Source organism: Eucyclogobius newberryi, unplaced genomic scaffold (genome assembly GCF_026437365.1).
Source record: "Eucyclogobius newberryi isolate DKJ021-1_F unplaced genomic scaffold, fEucNew1.0.hap1 SCAF_20, whole genome shotgun sequence".
Taxonomy (NCBI): domain Eukaryota; kingdom Metazoa; phylum Chordata; class Actinopteri; order Gobiiformes; family Gobiidae; genus Eucyclogobius; species Eucyclogobius newberryi.
Window position 1 is genome coordinate 20519742 of NW_027315835.1, and position 10904 is coordinate 20530645.

Sequence of the window (10904 nt, forward strand, 5' to 3'; positions counted from 1 at the left end):
AGAGAGAGGGAGTGAGAGAGGGAGCAACAGCACCTCTGCCTCTGGGAGAGAAAGAGGGGGGAGAAATAAAAGGAAAGGGGAGAGAGAGAGGGGAGGGAGAGGAATGACAGCAGCGTCCTCCTCTGGACACTGACTGTCACTGCACTGCACATACTTAAAATAGAATCATCACAACTTCTTGAAAATATGCAAAATATTAATAAAATGGTGCATGATCCTGAATTGAATTGATTTTTACATTTGAAGATTGCTTAATCATCATTTAAAATATCCATCGGAAAAACAGTATTGATGACAGTAGAAACATATTAAGTGCTAGTCATCTGGACACGAGACGTTTCGACTTCTGCAGATCTAGTCCATGGATCAATTATAACATAGTCTGAGAACTCGGATTATGTCGGGCAGCACAAAGCAGTCTGCGGAAGCATTTCTGTTCTCAAGGCTCCAAGCTGTCACGTACACTAGTCTAATTTCTGAAAATATTATCGCGCGTTTACTTTAAAGTGAAAGTTCTGATCCGGAAGTGTATCATCATCTGCTTCCGGTCTAAACATGTTCATACATTTTTGGCAGTGAGAAAGTTATTATTAGAATACTAAGAATCACATGCATCTACAAACTTTCTTTGCGTGTTATTTATTTATTTATTTGTTTGTTTGTTTGTTTGTGGGTGACTGGAAAAGGTGAACAGCAATATTGTCAGGCGTTGGTTTCTGTTTTATTTGACAAGCTCACCTGTCAAACGTATGCTAGCAGCAGTTAGCATGTGCAGCTGCGTGTAGAGCAGGTTCAGAGGATCGTCCAACACTCGCAACACTCACACACCGCAGATCTTCAATGGCATCTCGTCAATCTTTTACCGACTCGGACACTGCGGACGAAGCGGTCAGGGCCACGTGCGACGACGCCACTGTTTGCAAACGGTAAGAATAATAAGAATGAACCATTAATTCATGTATAAACGCATAGGGATCGAACGTTAAAAGCTGTACTTTGCTGTCAAGATGCAAACATTAGAAAATACTGTTTAAAATGCAAACTGTAGAGCCCTGATATTGATAAGCTGCTGCGTCACTAGGAGTCTCTAGTCTTTTACTTTATTGTATTTTATCATATATTCTATTTTATGATATTGTTGCAACAAAAAAAAACTCTACAATATTGTTCTTTCGCACATCATAATGAAACTAGGGCGGCTTATTAATCAACTAATCAAATGATAAGTCGACTATGAAAAAATATCGTTGTCATATTTTGATATTCGTAATTCAATTCAATTTATTTTCCACTGTTTCGCGTGTACACATGTGTATTACGTACAAATGCATATTAAACACATACATACGCACACACACATATATATATATATATATATATATATATATATATATATATATATATATATATATACATTACACACAAAATAACATATTCATACATACTTGGATGAAAACAGTATAATTTTGGGGAAAATGAAAAGCTATACCGTTTTATAAATGGGATACATCACCAATGTAAATCAAAAATACTGATGACTGGCAGATTTGGACTCTTTTATATTTTCCTTTTTCTCCCTTTAATATTGCTATTCACGTTCCATGTTTTTTATTTAAATTGTTCAATTTACATACATTTTAAGTTAATTGTTTGCTAACCTAAATGTGTTTCTTTCATTGAATCTTCTTAGCATTTGTTAGCTGAATGATTAAATACATTTGACCGATTTGGTTTGATTGAGATATTAAGCAGAACTCACATGACAAATGTTTTGATTCAATTAATTGTAGTAATAAATCATAATAAAATAATCTTATTTTTGGTTTAGTCATGGATGGGACAGTAATGTGCAGTTTGAATCTCATCATATAGACACTACTGCTCTCCCCGTGTACAAAGAGAAATGGAATGCTTAGTAGGAAAGCCTCAGTCATGTGTTATAACATTCCAGAAGCTTAATTTCCTTTTTAAATATTGATAATGACATAGGCAGCTTAACATGATTGTCTAATTAATTCCATATTTGTAGACCTCTATAGCAAACACCAAAGCGAGTACATTTTAATTTCCTGTTTTTCCCCTTTTTAAAGAGAGTTTTCCTTGTATTGTGTGGGTGCGTAGCGGAGTTGTGATCAACACTATACATGATACAAGTATTATGATGCAAGTTACTTTCAGGAAGCTTTAGAAGACCATATGGAAAAGAGCACCTGTCAGAGAATTTGGCATGGAAGTAATCAGGCTTTCTTTTGTAATACCTGGTTTAATTCATGTGCAATTCATGTGCAATTTAATTCATGTGGAATTCATGTGCAATCTATGTGCTGTCGTGACACATATTCATGTGCAATTACTGTCGGGATCACATGAAATGGTATTTATTTATTTGTCTATGGGAGTTTTTATTTATTTATAGGAGATCTTCTACTGAAAGTGTTTTTCAGACTTCCTATAAGTGATCTGTTCTTCTGGATCTACCTCTGTATCTACCTGCGTTGCACCAATGAAATTTCCCCATGTGGGACAATAAAGGAATATCTTATCTTATCTTATCTTACAGTTTCGCAGTGTAAGTAGGTAATTGTTAGCTGGACTATGAAAATAAAATGTTTTTATCTGTGTTTTTTTTAATAACATGTCAACATGTCAAAACACTTTTCTTAATTATACCACTTCAACATTTTCTATCTAGATGTGTTCAGTCATAAATTAACCTTGATGTGGTTAAAAATACAGCTGCAACAATTAATGGACTAAACGGGACTAGTCGAAAAAAAATCATAGTTGCATTCTAATAATTGTAATCATAATAGATTCCAAAACACATACAAAATTAGCTTTTTAAACACAAAGACGGCGACGTAGTAAATCAAAATATCAAAAAAGATTAAGCAATATGTTGTATTTCAGCCTCAATAATACACGTTATTTGTAGATATTCTCTATCCTTCAGCCACAATATTACAACCTTTAGTTAGTTGTTGAATGTATTGTAAAAGTCTCAATGTACAATAGAAGTAAATAATTGCTTGACTAGCCGACTAATAGAGAATATAATCGCTGACTTGTTGACTTTATACTAAAATAATCTAGTTGCAGCCCAAGGTGAAACCTATAATAAACATTCAATACATCTATTCTTTTTTCGTTAGGTGGCACTGGCTCATATTCTTCCAATTGACTGTTGTATTCTGTACTAATGAAGTCATTTGCATTTGAACTTTAATGTCCAAACTGCACTTCTATATTTACCGCAAATATGTTTTTATTGTTTAACAGGTACGCGACCAGTAAGGGATATTGGAAGGACCTTTATATCCAGTATTTTGTAAGATCTGTAGGAGAACGTAAAGCCCCAGAAATAAACAGAGGTGAGTTATTATGAAATGTAGGACTGTCAAAAGAAGAGATACTCAGATAGTAATTGATATTCAAACTATCAAATACTCAAACACTTAAGCTGGTATAAAAATAAATCCCAACATGCATAAATATAGGAATAATAATAAAACTATAATTCAAGAAACTACTATTATTTTGAGTGGGAAATTAAAATCTACCAAGGTGTATTGGAGCCATTTATAGATGAAAAAAGAAAAATAGAAATAAACATTTTTTAAAGTTTAAACACGCCAGAATAAAGTTGCAATTTTGTGAGGAAAAAGAAGGAAATCTGTCAGAAAAAACATGAGACATTTTCCCGTCAATGTCAGATTTGCAGTAAATATTGGATTTGCACTTACAGAAGGAATAATGACTTATGGCTTCAAACTAGATCAACCTTGGACAAACTACAAGGATAGTTTACAACTGGCGTTTTGGCCAATTAGTGCTTTTCTTTGGACTTTGATGAGAGGTTTGGTGGTCGGCGCTGCTGTGTGTGATCAACACTTTGACATAAACCAAACTAAATCTTACCAAGTTCAAAGTAGCGCATGGAGATGGGCCATTTCCAAACGGTGTCTGCTGTTGAGTAACATTTGACTGTAAATGCACCGCACTCTGTCACAATAACAAGACAAAGCCCACACACACACACAATCTTAACAGTCTAGACCAGTGGTGGGCAAACTACGGCCCACGGGCCACACGTGTCTTTATAATCCGGCCCGCCAAACATGCCAAGTAATATTTTTTTTAAAAGTGACATTTTTCTTTTCCCCTTTTTTCTGGCCCTCCGCTACTTGCCTGGATTTGAATATGGCCCTCGGAGGAAAATAATTGCCCACCCCTGGTCTAGACCAATGTTAGTTTGTCTCCCATAATAATATAACGGCCCAATTTGACAAACTGATGGAGAATTGTTTCCTTCTCCAGAGTGTTCAGAAACTGCGTGGGTTTTTTTCCCTCACAATTTTGTCACGTGTTTCTAGCATATTTGCACGTTTAGAAACTCAGAAATGTTTTTTTTCTAGCAAAATGTCAACAATTTTTCTTTTAAACTCTTTAAACTTTTTTTCTTTCATCTATCGTGTCCCTAATAGGCCTTCGTATAACTCTGAATCTGGTATTTACTTACTAATCACATGTTAGTTTTGTGACCACGCTAATGATGGGATATAATGTCAATGATTGTGATTCATGTGGTACCATCATATTTCCCCCTTCACAGGATACTACGCTCGTGTTAAAGGAGTCAACCATCTTCTTGATGCATTCATTCGGAAAACTGAGTGTGACTGTCAAGTTATTAATCTTGGGGCAGGGTTGGACACCACTTTCTGGAGACTAAAGGTATAGTTAATCTTTTTGGATGTTCACTGTAGACAATTAAAGCAGTGACATAAAGCCCACATGTCTGTCTCGCAGGAAGAGAACCTCTTGCCGAGGAAGTACTTTGAAGTTGATTTTCCAACAGTTGTGGCAAGAAAAATACACAATATAAAGTAAGAAAAACAAACCTTTTATGTTCCACAGATAGTGTCAATTAAAAACAGCCATCGGTTCACCGAGCAGGAAAAAAGTCTTGTAGGGTCTATGTTTTACAGAGAAACTCGGGAGAAAGGGAGTCTTTATTTTTTTAAATGTCATGTGATCCATTGGGCAGTAGGGGGCGACAGCACTGAATTTTTAAGAGACAGGACGCTTTAAACTGCGACGTAATCAAAATGATCAAAATGACGTAGACTTTGATTGAATTTGTCACATTGTCGGCCTACTAAATATTATCTAGTTGTGTGTTTGGAACAATGGGGGGTAATAAAATCAGAGGAATCATTGCCTTGGTAACTTATAGTATCAGATAGGGATGCATACCTAAACTCACGTTCAGGTTCAAGTCCGGATTTGAATCCAGAGGTTTAGGTTCAGGTCCGGACCTAATGAGTCCGGCTGAACTCATGCCATTTTTGCATAATGTTATAACAGCATAACACTAAATTAAGTTGAAGTCACATGAACAAGGACGACTATCAAACACAAGGCTTAACTGCAGACTGAAATAAACTCAATTTATCTGGTTTATTCACTGTTTATTAACAGAAGTTACAACTTACAAATCACAAGCTACTAGCTAGCTAACACGCATTCATGTGTTTTACTAGAGGAACAAGAGCATGTGGAGTATCTGCCCCAATACCAGCTCAAGTGTGTTACTGGTTTGACTGGTTTGACTGGGCTGTTTCCCACACTTGAAGTTTAATGCCTTTAGATACATTTCCACTCTTTAATTTTGCAGATTTATTAGCTTCAAAGTCATGTAAAAACCTTCAAAAACTAGCATAACAGTCAACTAGAACCACTATAAATCAATCAACTTGGCAGTATCAAAAACAGAATATGAAAATATTTTACACTACACACAATACATCATATTAACAGCATTAAACACAAGACCATATTTAACAACTGTAGAATACAAATACTATTACAAAATATAAGCTCCAATTAATGAATCCAGCAATTAAACTATATTACTTTGACTTAGTATTTACTTAGATGTATAAATATGTATATTGCACATTAACCCACCTAAATAAATGCTACATCACACCACAACATAACAGTTATTTTACTCATATTGTAGCGACCCTAGTCTCTAGTGCGCGTGCGTGTGGTCTCTGGGGCGGAGCTAAGAGCGGGCTCAGGAGACCAGGTGGTTTTTGATGTTCCTGTTCCAGCACCATGGTTACGGCCAACATTAACCAACTCTGTTCAAGAAATAAAGTGACAACTTCGGTCTCTAACGTCTTTAAACTCATTGCGCCGGCTTCAACTTCTGCCGCGGGGAAGACACGTGCGTCGCTGATGGCTCCGGGCCACTGACAGCTATGTCAGTGTTTACGTCTTTTCTAGCGCGAATTTCGCGATCTACGGAAGGTTTAAGATGGTTTAGATTCTAGAACGTAAAGGATATAGAATGTGAGTGGTAGATTTTTAATGAGTCCAGAACCGAATCACCGGGGTTTCGTTTCTTTTGGACCTGAACCGAAACGTTTTTACAAGTCCAGATCCGGTCCTGCGGAGCGGTACGCATCCCTAGTATCAGACCATCGAAATAATAGAAGGGTCGTCTGGAGCGACCTCAGCAACGGCAACAGTTTGTCGCCCCAAGATGGCCGCCAAGCCGGAGAGATCATCATTGTCATTTAAAGGTCCCATAACATGCTAAATCGACTTTTCAGAGCTTTTAACCTTCTTTCATTGCTATTTGTGCTTCATATACACTTTTTTCTCCATTCCAGAATTCATAATGCTTTTGTTCACAAACACAAAGGCTCTATAAGTCCTAAAATTGTAGTCTAATAAAATGTGTTGTGTTCGATTCTATCCGTGTATGAGTGCAGATGACATTGTTGGTAATGATAAAGTGATAGAGACTTGATTGTAAATCTCTGTTTGAACAGGACAAAACCTCCACTATCCAAACCGCTCATTGAAACTCACTCCACAGACTCCTTACTCTTAGGTAACTAAAACATTGGAGCACATATTCAAAAACATGTTGAAATACTGTATATAATGCATTTTTTGCTTTTTCTCAGATGCCAACAGCCTCGACTCTGACCGCTACTGCCTCATTGGAGCAGACCTCAGGGACATCTCCAGCCTCGATGAAAAGCTGAAGAAATTTCAACTGAACACAGAGTACGTTCAAATACAATCCCTTCTCTTTGTGTGCTGCTGTTCTGGTCTGCACGGCACACACATCATATCTGACTCGCACAATGTTAAGTAAATATTAGTGATGTTTTCTTGTGTTTCCCCTGCAGATTGCCTACAGTATTTGTATCAGAGTGTGTCCTGATCTATATGTCCCCCACATACTCTTCAAACTTAGTTGGCTGGGCCTCAGAGACTTTTCACACTGCTATGTTCATCAACTATGAACAGGTAAGTCATTTCAGATCCAGGAATAGTTTGGGGTTTTCAACAGTTTCCTGCTCTGCCTCCTCAGGTGAACATGAGTGATCGGTTTGGTCAGGTGATGATCGAGAACCTGCAGCATCGCCACTGCACTCTGGCCGGAGTGGAGGTCTGTCAGTCTCTGGACTCTCAGGTAACACTCACTAACATTGTCAGCCGACTAGATATTGTGTATTTGTGTGTTTGGAACTTATAGTATCAGACCATCGAAATAATAGAAGGATCATCAGGAGTGACTTCAGCAACGGCAACAGTTTGTCGCCCCAAGATGGCTGCCGATCCAGAGAGATCATCATTATCATTTAACAACAAGAACGACTGGAGAAATTAGATTCAATAAAAAAGTCAGATTCAGTACACATTTACTGTTACAAATGGGTTAGTTTGGCTAAGCTAGCAGCCAATAAATCAAAATGTATTGCTGGAAACCAAGTTAAGATGACAAAATAAACAATAAATAGTGAGTAATAGCAATGATGAAGAAATATACATAGCAAAAAAACCTTTCTTACCCTTGATTTTTGTGCTGTTCACATTATCAGCCACTTGAGGGCACATTTCAACAGTATATTCTGTAATATGGTCCAACTAATTTGTAACTGTACAATCTTATTGTTTTAACATAAAACAATCCAAATCAACTCTCTTGCTCAAGTGTTTGTTTGTTTGTTTGTTTCCGGGACAGTGCATCTTAACCAACATTATATTCAATTATGCCAGAATTTGCCAGAAGGCTTTTTTTTCATCTGCTGTCCCTGGACAGATGTTAAAAGTCATCCTATACAAGTCAAATTACAGTTGCAGTTAAAATTCTTATTACTATAAAATCATACATTACATCCGAAGACCCACATGAAACAAACAACAAAAAACATTCAGGAGACAAAAGGCAAGCATCCAGCAGGGGGCAGCGGGGGTAAATCACGCCTGTCCTGACATGACCCCCGACAGAGCACTCTATAGGCACAGAATGAGAGAATATCTCACATTCATGTCCAGCAGCCATGTTCTACCTGTAAAATTCTACTCTGCAGCAGAACTCAGGGTTGGGTCTAGATCAGACACACAAACTCACAGAAGTCAGAATTCAAATATGGCAGCGACCGAAACGGAAGTTACTGGCCCCAACATGGCAGAGACCGGTCCCGCTGATACAGGCCAGGCAATCATTTTTCTCTTGGGACCAAATCCGCTCTCTTGTCCCTAACCCTAACTCAATGTCTGAAGTGCATCGAGGGCCGCCATATAATTATTGTCTTTTAAGATCGTGATTTGGGCCGCCACGAGGTCCGCCATATTGGAGCCAATTCTGACTTCTGTGAGCCAGCTGGTGTCTGATCTAGTTCTGACCCAGTCTCCTTTTCTCCTGAAGAGCTGCTTTTACACTGTCTGTGCTGGGACAAAACACATTTTACTTTAAAATTTGAGCTCATTGGATTGGATGCTCTTTGTGTGTGTGGTGTTTGCAGAAGGAGAGGTTTCTGAAGAGCGGCTGGGAGCGGTCAGATGCCCTGGACATGATGACCGTGTACAGTATGCTCCCCCAAGAAGACGTGGAGAGGTTTGGATCAAACCTCTGATTCTACTGTGCTCCATCCTTTGCTATTTAGAATATACAACAATTCCACCAATGCACCCCTCGTGTACGTCAGAACCAGCATTTCCTTTTAGTATGACATTAAACCTTTCTTATCTCCATGGAGATAAGCAGTTTGTATGTGTGGGGAGTTGACCCTCAGTAAAAAAACACATATTTTTCAAGATTATGTTTAATGCCATACTGTGGTACATTCCAGGCCACAAAAGTTACGCAGTGCACTTTGAAGAAACATCACAGTTTTGTCCTAATTTTCTCACTTTTCTTAATCTCATCCACATTTGTTCTTGCCGTTTTACAAACCTTACCCACTAATGATGGAGAGATCATTTATTACTGTCAGTGGCGGTCTTATTATTATGCTTGACCCCTTCTGTTAAATAGGAATCCATTTTTATTCCTTTTTTAGAATCGAACGACTGGAATTCCTTGACGAGAAAGAGCTTCTGCAGCAGCTGCTTCAACACTACAGTATTTGTTGGGCCACAAAGGACAAGCTTAAGCTCGGTAATCACGTTATGTTCACTCACATTTCCAGCACTGTCAGCAACATGGAAAGGGGTTGTAAATGAAAATGATTGTTCCATGAGGGCGTCCCGGGTCATTTCATGTATTTATTTAACATTAGTTCTATGTGTTCACTTGACATGGCCGCCCATGTCCGTGTTTCCCTCACCATAGCTCATGTGTCCTGTTTCCTCAGGGCTGGTGCACTTGGCATTTTGAAGATGGCACGTTTACAAGCTTCAAATTTGTGCTTGCCAAAATCAACAGAGAAAAGAAAAGGATATTGGGAAAAGGGGAAGTGTCTGCTCCCCACAAGGCGCTTATCATGGACGTCTCCAAAGTGAAAATGGGTGCATCAGCAGATTGTGCTCCAGGAGCGTCCTTTGCTACCAGCAGGTTGGAGATAACAGGACTGTGTAATGACTATGTAGTCACGCTGCCTTGTGGAGTGGGTCAATCATTTATCAAACAAACATGTGTCTGTAAATATACAACCGATACAAGGATGATTGTTCTGATGTGCCGTTACCTGCAACTTAGATGTTAGCAGCAACCCATAATAATTAGATCATCAGTTTGTTTCTGTAGTTAAAAGAATACGCACATTATATAAATTCAGTACACACCAGGTACAATTTGTGGCTTCAAATCTCGCTCAGTTAGGGCACCTGGTATAATTCTTCCAAATCAGTGTGTATGTGGTGCACTGAGCTGAAAAGTAATGAGGAAAAACCACATAAAGTGAACTATATTATGATGGCTAAGTACTAAGACCGATATGTACAGTAAGCCTCAGAAAATCTGCATGAAATATTTTAATGTTTGTACTGAATTTATATTGCAATATTAAGTTTCCGTAAGTCTTATTTTAGAATTGCAAACATTGAAATTTGTATAGAATTATTTCTATTAAAATAATGATGTCTTGTAGATGTTCCTGTTTCTTTCTTTCGCCTCCATTAAATGGACTGAACTTCAGTTTGGTTATCTGTCCCATGAAGCACCTGGGGCCAAAAAGGGCTGCTGCATAAAAGAGCAAACCCAGGGGTAAACCGGGTCTCAGATGGATGAGCCTATGTGTCCTATATGTCTAAATGCTTAAGTACATTATTTCTTCATTTCAACCATTATTTGGATAAAAATAGGGCTGCATTGTGACTCTAAGAAAAATCTTATCGTTGCATTTTAATAATGGTAATTGTAGTGACTACGTGAGGACTGTAATAACGTGATACGAAAGGGTTTGGATACTGGTCAATGGTCAGCAATCACCGCAGGGTGTCGGGTCAGGACAGCATTGATATGTTCCGGTGAGTGAATAGAATGAGGAGACACGTCGACGGGGCAGGAGCTTTATTGAATCTCAGATAGACTCACAGTTTATTTCCATCTGAGTCTTCTCTGAACGGATCGATCGGATCTTCTTCATCTTGTC

The 10904-nt window shown here is 38.2% G+C and overlaps 1 protein-coding gene across 1 annotated transcript; it reads left to right on the top strand.

Moving 5' to 3' along the window:
• Positions 1–534: 534 nt before the first annotated feature.
• lcmt1 (leucine carboxyl methyltransferase 1) lies at positions 535–10397 on the top strand. Its single transcript, XM_072456519.1, has 11 exons — positions 535–926; positions 3280–3371; positions 4613–4734; positions 4810–4886; positions 6846–6907; positions 6984–7086; positions 7212–7332; positions 7397–7498; positions 8835–8926; positions 9372–9469; positions 9666–10397. Exons 1-11 carry the CDS (start codon positions 841–843, stop codon positions 9686–9688), a joined length of 978 nt encoding a protein of 325 aa, XP_072312620.1. The 5' UTR covers positions 535–840; the 3' UTR covers positions 9689–10397.
• Positions 10398–10904: the final 507 nt, after the last annotated feature.